The sequence below is a fragment of the Cajanus cajan genome, chromosome 10, assembly GCF_000230855.2.
Source record: "Cajanus cajan strain Asha chromosome 10, NIPB_CcT2T_4, whole genome shotgun sequence".
In the NCBI taxonomy this organism is placed as follows: domain Eukaryota; kingdom Viridiplantae; phylum Streptophyta; class Magnoliopsida; order Fabales; family Fabaceae; genus Cajanus; species Cajanus cajan.
The window spans coordinates 20,195,015-20,216,142 of NC_138526.1; the positions used below are offsets into that span (position 1 = coordinate 20,195,015).

The following is a 21,128-nucleotide window of genomic DNA, read 5'->3' on the forward strand; positions in this document are numbered from 1 at the left end:
CTGGAGAGGCCAGCACAACAATACTCAACATCAAAACACCACGCCAATACCACAAGAATTTCCTTAGACAAACAATCCTCAATGTTCAAATAACTCCAAACAACATTCTGCCAACACACGACTTTACCTCAACAAGCAGAAAACATCTCCAAAAAGCTCAACATACCACTTCACACAACAATAACCAAACATCAACTAAAGAAAAACTCAAACAACACTTTGACACAACATCCATTCGGATTCACCACGACAGTCAACACCTATCTACAAAAAGCTCATCGTTAACAAAGATGCCTGGAGAGGCATTATAATACTTACCTGGAAGAAGCAACACAAGACTTTTGCCAATCCATCATTTGATCAAAGAAAGATGCTTAGAGAGGCATTATAATTAATACTCACCTGGTAAGAGCAACACAAGATTCCTACCAACCAACTCACCAGTCAAAAATCCCTAGAAGATGCTTGGAGAGACATCATAATACTCCCATAGCGGGAAGAACACAAAATTCCCGCCATACATCCCCAGCACAGATACCTGGAGAGGCATCATAATACTCACATGGTAGAGGCAACGCCAGAGTTTCTACCACTCATCCATTCCCCAGTACAAGACGCTTGGAGAGGCATCACAATATTCACACGGTAAGAACAACACTAGAATCATTGTCACACATGTCATCCCTTAAAGGAGACGTATAAAGAGGCATCACAATACTCACACAACAAGGTACAAGCTTGCAAAAGATTCATTGGATTCTCAAAACTAGTACTAGCTCGAAAAAGGTTTGCTAGATCCTCAAAACCAGTACAAGATCAAAAAAGGTTCGCTGGACCCTCAAAACTAGTACAAGATCATAAAAGTTTCCCAGGACCTTCAAAACTAGTACAAACTCGAAAAAGGTTTGCTAGATCCTTAAAACCAATACAAGCTTGAAAAGGGTTTGTTGGACCCTTAAAACTAATACAAGCTTGGAAAATGTTCATTGGACCCTCAAAACCAGTACAAGCTCAGAAAAGGTCGACTGGAGCCTCAATACCCGTCTAGCTTGGAGAGGCTGGATCAAGAAATACTTAAAAACTTGAAAAAGGTTAGTTGGAGCCTTAATACCAGTCCATCTTGGAGAGGTTAGAACAAGTAACACTCACCATAGGTCAGTTGAAGCCTTAATGTTAGTCCAGCCTGAAAAGGTTGAGCTCAAAATATACTCACTCCTCAATGAGCTATGAATAAGAAATCACACCATCACAAGACAAGCAGAAGCAGCATGGAGCATCTACAATAAATTGAAATCCTAGATGGTATAGTCTACCATCCTTGTCACCCAATAGAGCGCGCAACTTGACACTTGGGTGCTCCAAAAGGAAAGGATATAGGTAAACCCACCTACTCGAAGGAAACAATCTAGGGGCACCTACACTGTTAAAGCAAAAGAGAAGAGCCAGATCTTCATCTCACCATCATAGAGAAGAAATTAGAAGAAACTGCATGGAGAATCTACACAAAGATAGAAGATTAGGTGGTACATTTTGCCATCCTTGTCATTCAATTGAGTATGCAACCCAACACTCAGCTACTACAAAGAGTAGGGATACAGGCAAACCCATCTATCCAAAGAAAGCAACATGGAAGCACATGCACGAAGAGACCAAGGGAAGAACCGGACAAAATGTCTACGTCTTTACATGCCTTTGGAAAAGCAACACATAGTCATCCAAAAGGATAAGTAAAGAGGGGCATCTATAGACACCTAATTTCGTTCAAGATATATAAACAAGGAAATGGACTTTTAGCTCGAGACAAAGGAGTTCCCGAAGGCCCGAAAATAACATCAGGGTAGACTAGCATGACATCAAAAGACCCAAAGCCCAAAAGGGTTGAATTAGGAGCCTGAATGGGTCGTTTCTAATCTAGAACGGGTCATTCCAAACTTCTAAAAAGGCCTAGAAACCTAGGTCAAAACGGGTCATTCCCAATCTGGAAGGGGCCATTTCAACCCAGGTTGTTATGGGGTAAATTCAAATCCAAAACGGGCCATTCAAATTTCAAAACGGGTTATTCAAGATTCAAAATTTACACTTAACAAACTGATCCGGAATAGGCCATTCCAGTGATCAGAATGGGTCGCTTCGATCATTCTGACGTCTATAAATACGAGCATCGTGCATAGTGATTAGGGTCTCAAAATTTAGTCTCTAAAAGGTTATATAAAGTCTATATACTTCTCTTTTTCTCCCCTTATATTTCTTAAGTTTTGTGAGGTAAATGTAGTGTGAAAGGCTGCCAAAAAGCCCCTACATTCTGTCATTGAATATCCAATAAAGCTCAATCAAGAGGTATTTCATAAAAATCCTTCATTTAATCTATTATTCTTGTCATACAACATTGTTAATCGATAAAAACAACCATGTAGACATCTTGGGTGAGATCATGTGATTTTAAATTCAAATGTAAGTAGTTTATTAATAAAACGGGTGTAAATATTCAAATTATTGTTCTACTTTATGCTAATTTCGTCATAGGGTACCGAATTAGGGCGTTGTAGGGTGCTTAACATCTTTCCTACACATAATCGACCCCGAACCCAATTTTGACTATAAAGGCCATTATTGAATTTTCGAAAACCTTTTTCCAATTTTTTGAGTAAAACATTGGTAGCGACTTCTTCGAACTATTTTCAAAACCATTAATTAAGGATTAGTCTGATTTACGAGCATTCCTTGATTGATGAGATTTTCAAAAGGAAGTTCAAACCATCTGTGGGTAAGATTAGAATTTTCCGAGTTCCGACATGTGCAAGATGCATAAACAATAACATGAGAAAGCCTTCGAACCCACTAAGCTTAAACAACTCCAAGAGCAAAGTTTGATGCGTCAAACATGAGCTCAAAAGGAAGCTCCCAATCGGGTGGTTGTATAGTAGGTGTGGTGGTAAGTCGCCTCTTCAGCTCCTAAAAGACTAGCTGACAAGGCTAATCAAATACAAACTCCACCTCTTTCTGTAGAAGCTTGGACAACGGCAGTGTAATCTTGCTAAAGTCCTAGATGAACCTCCTATAAAAACTTACATGTCCAAGAAAAGAACATACTTACCACACAAAAGTGGGTAAGGTAAAGAAGTAATGATATCAATCTTAGCCTTATCAATCTCAATGCCTGACTAGAGACTAGGTGACCCAAAAGTATATCGTGTTTAACCATAAAATGGCATTTCTCAAAATTCAACACAAGGTTAGTTTGGATGCACCTATCTAACACTCTAGACAGACTCTCTAGGCATGCATCAAATGAAGAACCATAAATATACTCTCCAACACCTCTGAAAATATATTCACCATACACCTCTAAAAGGTGTTTGGAGTGTTGCATAAACCAAATGGCATCCTAGTGTAAGCAAATGTGCCAAATGGACAGGTGAATATGGTCTTGTGCTAGTCCTCTAGTGCAATATGAATTTGCATGTACCCAGAAAATCCATCTAAAAAGTAATAGTGTGATATACCTACCAGCCTCTCCAACACCTGATCAATGAATGGAAGAGGGAAGTGAACCTTGCGAGTTACATGATTGAGTCTTCTATAGTCTACACAAACTCTCTAACTATTTTGAACTTTGGTTGGAACCAACTCAACATCCTAGTTCTTCACCACAGTCATCCCAGTTTTATTCGAAACCACATGCACATGACTAACCCACTTGCTATCAGAAATTGGATAAATAATACCTGCTACCAATAGCTTTGTGACCTTTCTCTTCACCATTTCTACAATGTCATGATTGAGTCTTCTCTAATAAAATTTGGTGCATGCATATGGCAAGACTTAGAAAGGTCAACAAGAGTCCAACCAATGGCTTTCCTATGATATCTCAAAACCTGTAACAGTCTTTCTTCCTGATCAAATTTGAGTCTGCTAGTTATAATGACAAGAAGCCCTTGGTTGTCCTCTAAATAAGCATACTTCAGATGTACAGGTAAAGGCTTCAACTCCACTGATGGTGTTTGTACAGTAGATGCTAATGACAATGGAGGTGGAGATGGCTCAATTGTTGGTGGTGAAACATGTACTAATGTGGCTAAATCTGCTATAACTAAAATAACAACACTAATTTCTACACAAATAGCACACACAAATGAATCATCACATGTACATGATGGGTTAATGAAATTAGTAAAATCAACAAGCAAATCATCATCAAAATTTGTGCAATCATCAACAAATAAATCAATACCATCCAAACTAAAAATAGAGTGATCCTCTATTGGATGTCTCAAAGCCTCAAAAATGTTGAACTACACCAGATTATCTCCAAACTCCATAGAAAGAGTCCCTACATACACATCTATCTTCGTCCTCGTTGTCCTTAGGAATGGTCTCCCAAGGATCAATGTAGCATTTCTGGATGACTCATCCTTCATCTCTAAAATGTAGAAGTCCGTAGGGAAGATAAGGTCTTCCACTTTGACAAGCACATCTTTTACAACTCCAAGTGGCTGCACAGTGCTTTTGTTTTCCAACTGAATGACTACACTTGTAGGAATCAAATCTCCAATCTGCAATGATCTAAAAATAGATGCAAGCATAACATTTATTAAAGCACCTAGATCTAACATAGAATTTTTAAAGATTTCTTCTCCTATAGTACCAGGACTAGTAAAAGTTCCTGGATCTTTGCATTTCTATGGCAAATTAGGAAGCAAATCATGTGGAATAATGGCAAACACATTTTTCTTATAGAGTAATGTAGAACCATTTCTCCCCATGTTCACTCTCTCATCACCCTTTAGCTTCCTCGTATTGGTACATAATTCCTTAAGGTACTTTGCATATTTTGAAATCTGTCGGATTGCATCAAGGAGAGGAATGTTGACTTCCACCTTGCTAAACATATGTAGCAGCTCACTATCAAGCTCTAATCTCTTCTTTGCTACTATTGGTCTGTTTGGAAAGGGAAGTGGAATCTTTTTGTTGACAACTGATACATCATTATTATTTTTAGCTGCACCTAGAAAAAAAAAGAATCACAATCTGGCGTTGCAACTAATTTTTGCTACACTAGTGATAGCTTCTTTCCACTTTTCAAGGTAATGACACTCACATTCCTCTTTAGATTCATAATTGTTTAGGAAGGAAGATTGTTAGAACCTTGAGATTGAAACCAATTTATCTGAGTTGCTAACTGTCCAATTTCAATCTTTAAATCGTGGATAGTTGCATCCATGTTTTGTTGAAACTGCATCTTTTGTTGTTGAAGCTATATGTTTTGTGCAACCATCTATTGCATCATCTCCTCCAATGAAGGTCCACTCTTTTGTGCAAAAGGAGGTGTAGGTGTAGGTTTCTTTTGTTGCTAGAATGGAGGATGATATTTACCAGCATGTTGGAATTAAGGATGTTGTTGTTACTACTCCCATTTCAGTTTGGATGGTCTTTCCAACCTGGGCTGTATGTATGGGAGTATGGATTATAATTTTTTTGTTGTTATGGAGGTCTATATTGTTGTTACTGGTTGGTATAAATTTTAGAAACATTTATTTGTTTCTTGTAGAGTATAACATGTATCTGTAGGATGCTCTAATGAAGCACAAATGCCACAAACTCTTGCTGGACACACATTTGTTGCACTCACCTGTTGCTGTTGTTGGCCAATTACTAAATGCCTCACCATGGTGGACAACTCATTAATTTTGTTTTCCAACCTCTGATTATCCACACCACAAACAATATTAGTACTAGCATTAGTAAAAACACTAGTAGCAGCACCAACTGCCATCTCATTTACTCCCTTAATAGCTCTTTTGAATCTAAATTGTTGAGTATTAGTTGCCATGTTTGAAATGAGTTGTCTTGCAGCAATTGGTGTCTTATCCATCAATGTTCCTCCATTAGCTGCATTTATCATGCTCCAATCCATCAAGGTTAGTCCTTCATAAAAATATTGAATTAATAATTGCTCACTAATTTGATGGTGAGGACAAGTAGCACACAACTTGTTGAATCTCTCCCAGTACTCATATAAAGTCTCTCCATTTAATTGCCTTATGCCATAAATCTCTTTCCTTTTTGCTACAGTTCTGGAGGCAGGGAAGAATTTATCAAGAAACAACCTCTTCATTGGATTCCATGTAGTGATTGTTGCAGGTAAAAAGTAAAGCCAATCTTTTGCAACACCATCTAGAGAGAAAGGAAAACCCTTCATTTTTACATGATCTTTAGGCAATCCTTGTGGTCTCATGGTGGAACACACTACATGGAATTATTTTAAATTCTTATGAGGGTCTTCACCTGCAAGTCCATGAAACTTTGGCAACAAATGGATAAGTCCATATTTAAGCTCATAACTTGTTTCATTTTCAAGATATTGGACACACCATGGTTGATACACAACATTAGGTGTAGCCAATTCCTTCAAAGTGGGTTCACGGTTATCATCCATAATTTCAATTTTAGATTTTTCAGATTCAGTTTCAATTTTAGATGCACAGGAATGAAAATCAAAAACAAAAGGCTCAATAATAATAGGACTAGTAATTTTAGAATGAACAACTACACTACTACTATTATGACTAGCTTTTAACCTATGAAGTGTTCTTTCTATTTTAGAATCAAATTCATGTACTATACCAGGATTAGACCTAGTCATGCAATTGAGAACACATACAAGGTTATCAATATGTCAAAAGTCAATCAAAAGTCAAAAGTCAACAAAAAAGTCAATCTTTACTATATAAGCACCTACAACATGCAAAACAACAGCAAATGAATTTTTAAAAAAATATTTCACTACTAGAACCTCATTTCATATAAGATTTCCTATTTTTGAGAAATTTTTGGTGATTTTTAAAAATATTATAAATAAAAAAAAATTCAAAAAGTGGTCTAGATGAAGGAATTTGGCAAAAAAGAAACCCAACACCCGTAGTTACTTTGTAACATGGGTGCCTTGATGTGTGAGTGTTAGCTACCTTCTGACAAAAATTTAAGCCCAATCATACCTACTTTTGCTAGATTACCAAAATACCCCTTTGAAAAATTTATAGAACTTTATCATGATGAAGGAATTTTGCAATTCTGAGCCCAGATTACTCCCAAAGTTAATAGTTTTCTCATAATCACATTTTACCTTTTCCAACCAAGTTTCAGCCCAATCGATGAAGAAATGAAAATTTTTGGGTAGGTTCCATGAAAGACAACTTCTCCACCTTTGGATTTCTATTAGCACTCTATTTTTTATTGCAGCATTTCCTCTATTTTGCACACTATTTTGTAGCGAACAGAAACAACAACTAAATTGAGACGGAATACCTACCTGCAATGGTTAGTGACCAAAAACAGAAAAGAAAATGGAGACAAAAATTTACCTATACTATAAATCAAAAACAGAGACTAACATAGAGACCAAAAAATAAAATATACCTATTATTTGAAACAGAATTAGAGATGAACCTACAGGGGGTTAGTGACTAAAACAAACATAAACAAAAATAGAAACAGAAAGTATACCTATACTACAAACCTAAAGACTAAAATTATAAAAGCAACAAAATACACTATATTATTTAGAGACAGAAAAACAAAGACATTTATACAAACACTTGGTATACAAAACTAAAACATTTAATCAAATAGTTAGTATACATGATAAAAATCAAAACAAAATGACTTTTATCATTTAAGTAACGATGCCATTTTGATAACCACGTCGTAATGGCCATCAAATAAAACTAGGTTTCTCAAAATTTATGCAATATAAAAAACTAACCTAGGTCATCTCTCAAGGACACAAGTTCATTCTATTTTCGATTTTTATCATGTAATTGGGTTAGGTTTGGGGGATTTTGTTTCAAACAGATTGTAAATAACAATACAAAAAAGAGAAGATAGAATCTCAACACAGAATTTTAGTATTATCAAATACCGGTTCAAGGTTTCAATTCCTACGGTGTAATTTTCATTGTTCACAAAAAATACGAATTCTCAATCAACCTAATTCAATTTGAAATTAATCAATACATAAATCTAAATCTAGATTATGAATTCCATTAAAACAAGAACTACAATCGCAAACTCAAGGTTCTAACAAAATTCAAGAACGGTAATCGATTGAATTAGGAGATTTAGGTTATTTCAAATATGAAATTACATCTTATCATTTCTATTTAGAATTCAAAACAAAAATTCAATATCATGAAAAATGAAATTATCCTAAACAGAAAAGAAAAGATGAAGAGATAATTCATTCGGTAAAAATTAGGAACTCAAATGTACTGTAGTTCTTGAAACCCTAAACCGATTGATGGATTAGTCTTGCCTCATAATCATGTTGCTTCAGCCAATTCTAGTGTAGAAGAGAGAAATCTCGTGAGAGAGAGAGAGAGAAGAGAGTATTTGATAGAAACTTCCAACACAAGTAAACTCAAATCTGAAAGATGAAGGGAAAATGAAATGCAAATAGTCATTACATGTATTTAAAGACAAACTAATGGGCCTAAGCTAAGGGCCCAACCCATTAATTATACTCCTAAATCCTAATTAACTACAACTAAACAATTTCAAGACAAGCTAAAAAATTTAGTGTAGGGACATGAGCTTGAGGCGGGATTTTGGGCCTGAAAACGTCTGAACTGGGTTTTTCTCCCAATGTAGAAGTTGTAGAGCTCCCTCTTATATTTCTAGAGACACCAAGTTTTCCCAATTCTGAGTTGTATGGCTCCAGATATGGCATGCACAAGAAACTGTGTCAAAACAGGAAATTATTACGGGAATTTAGTAAAATTTACAACTAAATCCTAAATGAATCACTAACACAAATCTAAACTAATACATGAATGTATAACACTAAAAGAAGTCAAAATGAGGCAAAAACATATAAAGAAAGATGTATTAAAATATGACTATCAATCAACACTACTCTAAGAGAATAGATCAACATTATCAAGGGGGTTTGAGTGATAAATGACTGGACCTCCGAGGGTAGGTGTTTGCCAATGTTGGTTACTTAATCGAGCTTAGGGCTGATTTGGAGATTTTCCAATTCATCAATTAGTGTTGGAAGGTTGTCTTTGTATTCAAATCAAGGGTTAATGTCACGACTCGTGTACAATAGTGGGGTGTTTGATGTTGTCGTTTGTTCAATTGTGGTGGGGGTGGCCTTTTTTTTTGGGGGGGGGCGGGGGGGTAACCTTGAGCTCTTAGCTAGCATCATCTTGTTATGTGTTGGTTGACTTAGACTATAATTATGCTACCATCCTTGGCTAGGATTTTCATCGTCAACTAAGGTGTAGACACTATGGCGCCAAGGGCATTGAGAGCAAGTTGTCCAACTATGACATTGTTTGAGGTGGTTGCACCTACCAACAAGTATTTGATGTTCAGTGATTTGACGTGTTTGCCACTCCCAAACTTATTTGGGAGTTCCATGTAGCCTCTTGTGTCGACTAATCAACTTGTGAATTCTAGCAGGGGGTTCATTGTACGAATTGATATCGTCTTAGAGTAGTTTCATTTGAAGAAAAGTGTTTCAATATAGGATGTCGATCGAGCTACCTTGATCTACAAGGGTTTTCTATAATCCAATTGGTGACTAGGACCGAAATGACCATGAGATCGTCATCATTTAAATCCATGCCTAGAAAATTGTTGTGAGTGAAAGTAACAAGAGGTAGTGATCTAAGTGAGTTACCCTACACTATGGTGGCACTATTGATAGCTCTAAGATGTATCTTGCATGATGAGTTGGTAAGATCGTCGCCAGCAAAGCCACCAATAATGACGTGAACGATGGTTTTGTCAGTGTTTTCATTACATAATAGTAGATTGGCCACCTCCCAAAGGGAGTTTTGGGAGTGATGGTGTTGCTGACATTAGTTGTCATCCTTCTTTCGGATGTACGATGGTAGTTCAACGTTATATGGTGCAATGGGCAAAGTTATGGTAGTTTGAGGTCAACGTTTTAGGACCGAGCTGAGGTCATTGATTTTCATGGAGATCCTTGGTGCATCACTATCCATAACGTGATTCTAATGGGAAATTGTGTGTGGCCAAAGGATTGTTTCACTTTGACCCCACGGTGAATGTTAAATGTTCTTACCAAAATTTGCAAGTGCTCCAATAGCGAGGATGGCGTCCTAGTTGCTCCAATGTCCACAATGATGGGGGCACCTACAAAGATACTTTAACACTCAAGTTAGAGAAGTTTAGATTAATAATGAGAGTGGAAAAAAGATAAACACTAAAAGAGAGGGTTAAATAGTGTATATCAAAAAGTTACACTTTTTCGTAGTAAAGTAGTAACACTAATCAAATGGAATATAAAGAGAAGTCAGACGGAACACTGAGTATTTTTATACTGGTTCATCTAATCACCAAGACCACGTCCAGTTCTCAGTCCAACTAGATTGAGTTCCACTATCTTTAAACAAATATACAAGTATTCTTTCAACAAGTCACTTTTGGCTCAACCTAAGTATTTTTTGACTTGCCTCTTAAAGTAACTATCCAAGTATTCTTTTTACGACAAGTATCTCCAGTCTTAACAACCAAGTATTATTTTACAAACAAGCCTTTCAAAGCTCAACTAAGTATTCTTTTACAGACAAGCCTTTTCAGGTTCAACCTTATAACAATGGTTATAAAGGTTACAAAGATGTTGTTTTGTCTTACAAATAAGACGTGATACAATCAATTAAGCACAAAAAATCTTTATAGAAAGAATAGATATTTGTACAAGATATTCTCTTTTTCGTAGTTAGCTCATTATCCTTCTTTCTGTTGTTGAAGTTCTTTATTTAGTAGCCTAGATGAAGATGATCGTTACTACACCTTGAGGGTTTCTCACAAGCTTGCTTCATCTGTCTTCCATCTAAATCCCTTGTGATGAAAAGTTTATGTTGAAACATAATGCTTGCATTAATTACATTTCACCAAATTATCACTTCTTATCTAATGAGGCTACTTATCAGCTTTAGAAACCAAATGGACTTTCTAAGGCGTGTGACAGCAAAGTACATGTTTTGCATCCACTTTTACTAACTTTTTCCTTGATTTCAAGGATCCATCTATCCTTGTTTTTTGTGCATAGCATGACTTCATTAACTTTAACAGATTTGTGAGTTCAAATGAGTTTTATTTATTCAATCTATTAAGGAATCAATTAGTTGTGCACTAAATAGTCGTTACTCATAATAAATGATATGTATTTAAAACATTATGAAGTAAGACTATATACTTTATCTAATAACACATCGTTTGTCTAAAGAATTGTGTCTTATACTTCGTTTGATTTGTATTTTGCAAAAATATTTTCCTTTAAATAATGTATGATATCTTAGAGATATTGATACTCATCAACGAAAATACTATTTTCAATAAATAAAAACATTTTATTAGATAAATATAATGTGTTTATTACAATTTTTCAAAATACATTTATGTCAAAATATTTTGCCAAAGACTCAATGTAAGCAAGCGGCCAGTGGGCAAGTTGGGCATTAAAACATATAATATCTTGAAGAAGAAAAAAAATTTAAGGGGAGAACAAACTTGAAATTTAAACTTTTGCATAACACCTAGGAACCACTTAACTGAAAATAGCGTCGGCAGTTGTGAGGGCAAATACGGGACAATAACAATATTTCACATGGCTCTGTCAAAACAAAAAATAAAATATAAAAAAATCGCACATTCACAGAGCTACAACACAGACCCCTAAAGATTCCAGTGACCGTGCACTTTTGTCATACTTTTACATAGATTTTTTCATGTCCTTTCCTGTCAGGAAGAGAAATCCATGGATTAATTATGAATATATAATACAAGAGTAATATTCAATCACACTTCTCTTATAATATTCAATCTTACAACATTCATTCAATACGTTAAAATTTGTTAAAATCCACTAAATCAGAAAAACAAAAATCAATTCAATTTTATTAGTTAAAATTTAGAATTAAATAATTTTTTTCTTAAAAAATAATTGACTTTATTTAATTTTAATCTCTCAATTTTTTTAATTTTAATCTTCCAAATTTCTATAATATTTAATTTAATTTTTTAAATACTATTAACCTTTAATCTTCCAAAACAAAAACTCTTCTTTCACTCAAGGTGAAAACAAAATAAAACACTTTTAAAAATCTCATATAAGAATTCAAGAATAAATAACAAAAAGTTTAAAGTATAAAATTAATTGTTATTCTAAATTTAATTTAATCTTAAAATAATTAATGATTTAAATATTAAAATGACATTTTAATAACAAAAATTAATAATATTTAAATAAGAATAAAAAATGAACATATAAATTTGAAAGACCAAGATCAAGAGCAGGAAAAAATCTCCATGTGATAGAGAGAAAATGGATAAGAAAAAACGTGGAGAGTGAAAATGAGAGATATTTGATTAAGAAAAAATAGTGAGAAGAAAAATCAAAAGATGATAGATCTCATCTTTTTATTTATTTATTTATTTACTTCTTCTCTCTTATATATACCTAATTTTTTACACATTTCTCACTTATTTCTTTTCAAACAAATAACCATTTTTCTATTTTGTTTCTTATTTATTTTCCTTCACTTTTTATTTTTCCATTTTATTTCTCATCTATTTTTTTTTCTCTCTATCAAACTACCATTTATTTTACATATTTTTTTTAACCAAATAAGTCATGTGTTTAAAAGAATGTACTAATTGAAGTGATACTTCTGCATTTTTCTACATAAATATATCTTAGAGAGGGAAAGAGAATGTGGGCATCACTCACTCACATGGGATGGATTTTGGTGGTGGGATCCACTCACGACCTGGCATCATATAAATGAGAGGGAGGCCCACTTGCGGTGTCAGCAACCCCATGTGATGGTGTGTGCATTGGGGACCTCCCTTATTCACCCTCCAATAATGGCAAAAAAATAAACACTGACCCCACCCCCACCAATTTACAAATTGAAAGGGCAAAAATAATTGCTCCAACAACGACAAATTCTCCATTAAGAAACATAAGAAAATAAAATAAATTAATAAAAGAGAGGGAAGCCAATCAAAGAGACCAATTAGTCTAAAACTCACTTTTGCTTTCTGCTTTTTCTTTCTTTCTTTCTCTTTTCTGTCTGCTGCTAATCTAGGAGTTGATAAGTGTGTATAACACAATTAAACATGAGGAGTACAGACATCACTACAACACAAAATGAAGAGCTAGAAAATCTCCTTTCTTTTTCACCTTTCACCCAACTGAAAGACTATTAAATATTAAAATATATACTTTCCCTCTCCTCACTCCTGCTCAAGTTTCAATTACTTATCAGATTTGAATCTGCCTTGTAGTTGTGCATCTCTTCTTTCTTTTCCCACTTCCTCCTCTGCATGCTTTCTTCCCATGTGGTGATTCAGCTGTACAAAGACAAAAGGTTTCCTCTAACAACATGACAGAACTAACACTAATATATCCAACATGGGTGTTACTACTATACATTGACTCTGATTCTGTGCTACTTATAATTTTACCTGTGGTTCAACTTACTACAGAAATGAGAAGTGAAAATGGTACAATAATAATAACAAAAGAAAGGGCATAGGTGTCCCACTTTACTAAACTGCTTTTCAACTATGCATTTTGTATGGTAGTAAGTAGTATAGTATTGATGATTGATGGTGATGGCCTCAGTGGTGGTGATTCTCTACAAGACTTTTTATGTCCAGGATCATTAGGTCATGCTTCTCTTCCTGTAAAGTATTCAACAAAATACAGAAAAATCATGATCAAACGGGCAAAACTCAGTTTATAATTAACTAAAGCAACAAGTTGCTATGCAAGTTGAAGACATGAAGCATATATAGCTCATTAACTAAAATATCTCAAGTAACTTACCTGCACCTAAAGAAACTACTAAATCTTAAATACCAATTGGTCCACAGGTGCCAGCAAACATTCCAATGGTTCCCTGGCCAGAAGAGAACCTGAATTGAAAATGAAATTCTTATAATCATACAGGTTCAAAATATTTATGTATACTGCAATTCATGAGGATTGATTGGAAGAGTTGAATGTGATTCATAATAGTACCTAGGTGTTAGGCAGTTAAAGGATTTGAAAGAAGAGCCAATGTCAAGAGCAGATGCAGTTGGAAGCAATGTATTATTAGTACTAAATTTGGAGTTGGCAGATGCAGCTGAGGCATCTGAATCCATGGCCTCATTTGGCCCATTGGAGAAGGCAGCAATGTAGTTTCCAATAGCTTTTGTGGGGGAAGCAAAAGGGCTATCAGGGAGATTATGCTCCGAGCTGCATTCATTCATTCATAACCCATTTAGATACATAGCCTAGAAGAGACAATCAACATCATGTTTCAAAGCAAGGATTGGAAATAAGGGAATAAATGCAGAGAAGACTTTTGGCATGGACTAAAAGAGGATTTAGATGCAATAAAGGTGTTTTTGCCATTATGGTACCCTTTGGTTATGCTCAATGAGAAAAAAAGTTTTATACCATTCTTGTAAATCACGATCTTTATGGCTGGAACTCTGCTTGCCATCTCTATCACTATTTCCATTCTCCCCATTCACTGCCACTTCTTTGCCAACAGAAATGTTCACTGCTTGCTGCAATGGTTGCTGATCAACAGGAATTGATGCAGTGCTAGCGGGAGCAGAAGCTGAACCACTCTCTGGAACCAAACAACATAAGTAAATAATACATCAACCAATTCAATCCAATTGCAAGAAAGCATCAAGATCAAACCAACATAAACTGCATTTAAGTAGACATATATGTGTGCGTTTGAGTATTTATACCCTCTTGGCTCTCTGAGCTGCTTCTGTGAAAGGAAGAAAGGAGGATATTTTGATTGAACATGTTAGGAGAGTGAGGGGGGGAGGGAATTGGGCTTCCTGAGGAAAGTGCAAGATGGTGTTGCTTTTTAATGTCAAGAAGTTGCAAACTCATGAGCCTTCTACTTTGAAGCTCAAGGGCTTGTTGTAAATCAGCTTGCTCCTCTAACTTCCTCCTCCACAGCATGTCTTGAGTATTGTAGAACATTCTACCCCCTAAAAGATTAGAGCACAGCGCACACATGTTAAAGAAAGTTGCTGACAAGAACACAGTCATTTCAACTGAAAACACGAGGAGCGGTTAATGTTAATGCACCAACTTACCAACTTGGGGATCAAATGGGTCTCTAGCATCTAGTCCAGTAGGTGTACCACAAGGTGAAAAATCACCCCTATCTACTTGCAGCTGCTGCTTTCTGCAGAACATCAATAACACAGTTCAAATGTGAAATTATGGATAAATATGAACAGAGAGAGCAAAAGGCTATGAAGAGGAGGTACCTGTATTTGTCAGGTACTTTTCCCTTCTCCTTGTAAGGCTTAACAAGCACTCGAGCATCACAAACAAAATGAGGGTTTCCTTTGGATAAAATGAGCTTAACTGTCTCCGGATAAACAAAAGTGACAAATCCAAACATCCTCTTTTGCTGATATGGAATTCTCACATCTTGAACAGGCCCATAAATGCTGCACCAACAGTGTAGAAAACAAGTCAACTCCTTCCAAAACACTGAAACCAGCATACAAAGCATAATGCCAATTCAGCACCAAAGCTAAAGAAAATGAACCTGAAGTAGTTCGAAACATCTTCCTCTCTGAAAGTGCTATCTGCTGGAAAAGTCAAGTAAATCTGCCTCGAAGCCGGGTTAACCAATCCAGGACTGTTCAAAGAAAACTCATTTCTTTCGAGCCTGGATCTTCCAAATTTGTGCAAATCCTCATTCATCATCAAAGCTGCAGCTGCAGCTCTGCAACGTAACATACCATCCTGATTAGCACTCAGTAAAATCTGTAGGAAGTTGAAGCCTATTACCTAATTACCTAGAAATTCACAAAAGCAACACATCCATACCTCTGGGAATCACTTTGTTGCTGCAGCAGGAAATTCATGCACTTTGGTGAGAAGGGAAAAGAAGAAGAGGCCATGAGTTGAGAAGCCACAGCCTGTCTCTGTCGTTGCTGAACACTTTTGGATCTGAGCAGTTCATGGCACTGCTCCATCATTTCAATCTTACTGGGAGACCCCACCATTGCAGCACCCTCAGCATCCCCGAGTCCTCCATGAAGGAACCTGCAATTAGTCCCATTTTTGCAGTACCCTCTAGCAAAGTAAAGGCAAGGCTTCCATCCCAATCCTGAAATAGGGTCCTCAGACCCTAAACAAGCATCATTCACTGAGCAACTCCTGCGGTGAAGTGACCCTCCCCAACCATAAGAAGGAAAAAGAGAAGGATCACCACCAACGCCGTTAGAAGGACTAGAAGATAACTCAGACTGAGAATAGAACAAATCTGAGGAGCTCTTTGGCACGAGGGAAGGTGACCCTTCATTGAGAAAAGAGAGTTGGTCTTGAAGTTGGAACTCATCCACCGGATCAGACACTCCATTTCCATAGAAGGGTAAGGAAGGAGATGAAATGTTCATATTGGGGCTCATCAAAATATCATCAGGGTTTTGAAGTTCAGCTAGGGTACTGGTCCACGAAGCTGAACTAGTTGTAGGGTTTGGAATACTCAGAGAGGAAGGAAGGCTCATAGCACTGTTTATGAGCCTGGAAGTACAGGAACTTTGCCTTGAAATAGGGACAGGGTTGCCAGAAAGGAAAGGGGATGGAGATGAAGGTGTGAAGGGTGCAGAAGGAGAGTTCAAAGACAACCCCAACTCCTTGCGTGCTTTGAAAATCACTGAGTGAACTAAAGCTTCTGGACCAAAGGCCAATCTAATCATTTCTTTCTCACCATGGTCTTGGATCAGAAGCAGACCCATTATTTTAGAAGCATTTTCAGGGTCCAAGCTTTGGATCCTTGAAAACACAATCCTTGTTGCCTCATAACCATCCATGCTTGGAAACAAATACTCTCTTACTCCACTTTCTTAAAGAAAATTCAACTTTTGTTTCTCCAGTTGGGGAGTTTAGTGTGTGTAGCTTTCCCTGTCTCTATCTCACTCACTATCTTTCTGGCTCCTACTACAAGTAAAGTTTCCTTTCAACCTCACACAAACCCTACCTACCAAGCAGAGATGAGAAGAGCAAAGTGTTATGTTTCTTTCTCATATTCCTGCAAAGGTGAAGAAAAGCATGTTAAAGAAGAAAAAGGAGAAGGAAAAACAAGAAAGTGAAGTGTCGAAAGGAGTATTCTCGTGTGGTAGACTAAAAAGGAGAGAACCTGGAGCACCTTTTGGAGAAAAAAACATAAAAATTAAAAATATAAAACAGTGGTTAAATTTCTCTTTAAAGAAGTATTGAGTGCAAAAAAACTCGAAGAAACCAAAAGATTAGGAGAAGAAACAAACAACACAGATTATTTTTATAACAATTTTCTTCTCTAATAGTAGTACCATTTCTTTCTTAAAAAACCACCCATCTTTTTCCAACATAAACTTGAAAGTCAGTAGTGAGCAGAAGAGTTGAGGCTTACCAATCAAAGGATAACTTCCTTTCTCTTGGTGTTTCTTTTCACTTTTCACCCTAAACACAACACTGGTCAAACTTTACTACAAAAAAGCCAAACCACCGCCTTCTTTATAACCTGGTTGTTGCATATGCAAGCAGTTGCAGGAGCAGAAGAAACATCAATTACTTCACTGCTAGCACCTGCTATGTTTTTATGGGGCTCTGAGCACATCAAGTTTGAGACCTTTCCCCTTTTTTTTCTCTCTCTATCTATATCTGTCCCTGTCCACTATCTATATCACTCTCAACCCAAGATTTTCTTCTCTCACTAGTCCCTACACAAAGACACACAATTTCTCTTTCTCTATCTACCAACACACTATTCTACTACTATACAAATACCCCTTTACTTCCTGTGTCTTTCGGAGCATTAAAAACGAAGAGGGTAGCATCAGCAACAACAACAAGTGCGAGTGTTTGTGTGTTGGGGAATTGGTTTGGGCGGTTTGAGCGGATCCAGATCTGTGCTTCAAATACTGCACGTTCACATGCTCTAACCTCTGACACTGTCACTATTAATCATCAATTTTTTTTTTAGCATTTTCCCAAGCACATTTGCAAATACCACTGGTACTTATTTTCACAGTGCCTCGATCACAAATTGTTAGACACGCTCCAATTGAATCTTAGGAGATTTGGGTGTGTGGGACCACTTCACCGTATTGTGAACATCATTGATTGGAGAGTGAACAGCACGCACTTATGTTTTTGTCTTGATTAGATCATTATTTGTTTGTAGGAGAGTCAATGACACTCCAATCAAACACCACCGCTCTTTCCGTCCATTGCTCTTTTATTTATTATTTTTTAATTTTATTTAACGGGTTTAATTTATTCTTTTATTAATTATTAAAAAGTTAAATTATGTTTTTAATCTTTTATTTACTTTAAAATTTAATTTAATTTTATAATTTTAAAGGATTTAATTTAATTTTTAAATGTTTAAAATTTTGAATATTATTCTTCCGTTAAATTCACATAAATGATGTTAATAAAATTAAATTAAAAGATAACATTAAATATTTTTAAAAAATTAAATTATTAAATTAAATATTTTAAAAAGTATGATAAATTGAATAAAATTTATTTAACGTTTTTTGTTTACAAGAATTTGAATTTTCTTATATTTTTAACAAGAACATGAATGACAACAAATTAAGTACTTAAAATTAAAAAATACTCATGAAATAAAAAAGTTATTTAATAAAAAAATTATTAAATAGATAAAAATTTTAAATTTATGTAGACAAAAAAAATTTTAAATAATGTTTTGTTCAATTTAGTTATTTTATTTTTGAAATATTCAATTTGGTTTCATTATTTTTTAATGATTTAATTTTTTCTATAATTTTTAAAAGATGTTTGATGACTTCACTAATAATTTAGGTGAAAGGGCATCATTGAATTTTAAAAAAAAAAGTAAAAAAGTCAAATTAAATTATTTAAAAATAATAAAATTAATTGAATCTTAAAAATAAATAGAGATGTCAAAATTATAATTAAACTTAAAAACTTAATTTACTTTTAATTTTTATAAATTTTTTCATCCAATTAAAATTAGTAATATTAATTTTTTATATATATAACATAATTCAAAAAACATGTATTTAATAAATATATAAAAAATTATTAACATCGTTTGTGTTGTGGTAATTAGATGAAATATTATATTATTTCTAAAAATTAAACTAAAATCAAACATTTTATTAATAAAGGAACTAATCTAGAGCTGTCAAAACGGGCTACCCGGCCAGGCCCGGTCCGGTCCACCACGGGTTGGCCATTTGGTGGGCCAACCCAACCCGGCTCACTTATCAGTGAGCTAAAAAAAATTGAGCCCGACCCGGCCCACCACGGGTTGGTGGGTTAAACGGGTTGGCTCACCTTAAAAAAAAAATAATTTTTTTCATTTTTTTTCTTAATATACAACTAAAGCCCAAAAATTTAAACTTATTTTAAAAAACTTAGATTCTTAATTAAGACATCCTTAAATGAATTATTCATCCCAAACATTAAATGATAATTTTAAATACAATCAAATCAAATCTAAATAATCTCAAATAGATAAATATAATCCAAAATTATCTTAAACTTCAAATACAATCCAAAATCACAAAAATTGCATATTACAATCTAACATTAAATTATTATTGTCTCGTGTTGGACTGCACCATGACCCAATAATTATTGTATTTTTTCAACAAAAAAAAATTAATCACGGGTTGGTGGGCCAGCCCGGCTCACCACGGGTTTAACCCGGGTGAGCCGGGTTGGTGGTGAGTCGGGTTCAAATTTGACCCGTATTAAAATTTTCAAAATTTTTTTAACCCAACCCGGCTCGAACCCGTGGTGAGCCGGGTTGGCTCGCCGGGCCAAGCCCATTTTGACAGCTCTAAACTAATCAAATAAAAACATAACAAAATAGCAATTTAACTTAAATGTAATTCTTCTGACATGGAAAACTCACTAAAAAATATAAGTTGTTATCAAATATCGAAGTATTTAAAAGTATATAATCTCTTATTTTTGTCATAATCTCACATATTTCAATGTATTTTAGGCATGAATCTCTTATTTTTGTCATAATCATGTGCATTTCATTGTATCCTTGTTACTATTAATAGTCTTACAATTCTTGACATTTTATGGTCATAATCATATGAGTGTCGACATTTATGTTTAGGTCATTTTGTTTTAATGACATTTGGCTTTAATTTATGGTGCCTAGGTTGATCGACTAGAGATCCAAATGATACACAGTCCTTTAGGTTTAAGTGTCAAAGCCGCAAAGAGTCTAAGTACTCACTTTGCTCAATCAACAAAGTCACAGTGTCTAAGTCAGCCATGTCGATTGATTAAAGGCTTGAATAGTACAATAACAAATGTTTATTTTTGGTATTAATCATGGGAGCATTATAAAGCTACACTTATTCTTTATTCTCTTAATGCATAGCAAGAGATAATTGGTGTTAATTTAGAAAGAAACTCTTATTCTTTGACCTCTTGACGCTAAGTGTGAGACTATTTACACCAAGTGTCAAACCCTTAAATTAATGTTATGATTTTAAATGCATGTATGTTTATTACATATATTTATCCATAGGAATTAAGCAAAGTATTAATGTGACTCTTAAATTAATGTTATGATTTTAAATGCATCTATGTTTACTACATATATTTACCTGTAGGAATTAAGCAAAGTACTAATGTGGTTTACAAGACTCATGTTCCATACAAATTGAGCTAGACCACTAAATCTTTGAACTTTTTTAATCTCAAGGCTCACCAAGAACACATGGGGAAGGTGGAGGGAGTTGAATTGGTGTTTAAAAATCTTTAAGAGAATTAAACATGCACAACAGAATTTACTTGACCCCAGAGTAGTTCTTGTAAAGCCTTTTTCTGCTTTTTTTTGTGATTTTTGAAATTTTGCATTTTGTTTATGACGGACACTTTGACTTTTCCTTCTTTAACAGATTTTGAGAGTTTAAGATTTCTTTCTTGTTCGATCTATTATGGAATAAATTATTTAATGAAATTTATTGTTAGTCTCACCTAAAAGTATATGTTTAATGCATAATGAGACAAACTATATGTTTCGTCTAATTCTCTTCATCTTATAGACGATATA

At 34.9% G+C, this 21,128-nt stretch overlaps 1 protein-coding gene across 1 annotated transcript; it reads right to left on the minus strand.

The window, feature by feature from the left end:
* Positions 1–12,960: 12,960 nt before the first annotated feature.
* On the minus strand, positions 12,961–18,016 carry LOC109805772 (zinc finger CCCH domain-containing protein 53). Its single transcript, XM_020367967.3, has 10 exons — positions 17,463–18,016; positions 15,896–17,102; positions 15,612–15,791; positions 15,325–15,510; positions 15,148–15,239; positions 14,788–15,039; positions 14,483–14,660; positions 14,060–14,278; positions 13,865–13,953; positions 12,961–13,719 (listed from the first exon to the last, which is right to left on the minus strand). The coding sequence occupies exons 2-9, from the start codon at positions 16,882–16,884 to the stop codon at positions 13,890–13,892; spliced, it is 2,160 nt and encodes a 719-aa protein (XP_020223556.1). The 5' UTR covers positions 16,885–17,102; positions 17,463–18,016; the 3' UTR covers positions 12,961–13,719; positions 13,865–13,889.
* Positions 18,017–21,128: the final 3,112 nt, after the last annotated feature.

Excerpts from the sequence above, each read along its gene's own strand:
- LOC109805772 (XM_020367967.3), bottom strand. The coding sequence starts at position 16,884 with ATGGATGGTTATGAGGCAACAAGGATTGTGTTTTCAAGGATCCAAAGC. Across the intron at positions 14,661-14,787 it reads CAGCTCAGAGAGCCAAGAGG|AGAGTGGTTCAGCTTCTGCT; the intron begins GTATAAATACTC and ends GTTTGGTTCCAG. Across the intron at positions 13,954-14,059 it reads TTTAACTGCCTAACACCTAG|GTTCTCTTCTGGCCAGGGAA; the intron begins GTACTATTATGA and ends TTTTCAATTCAG.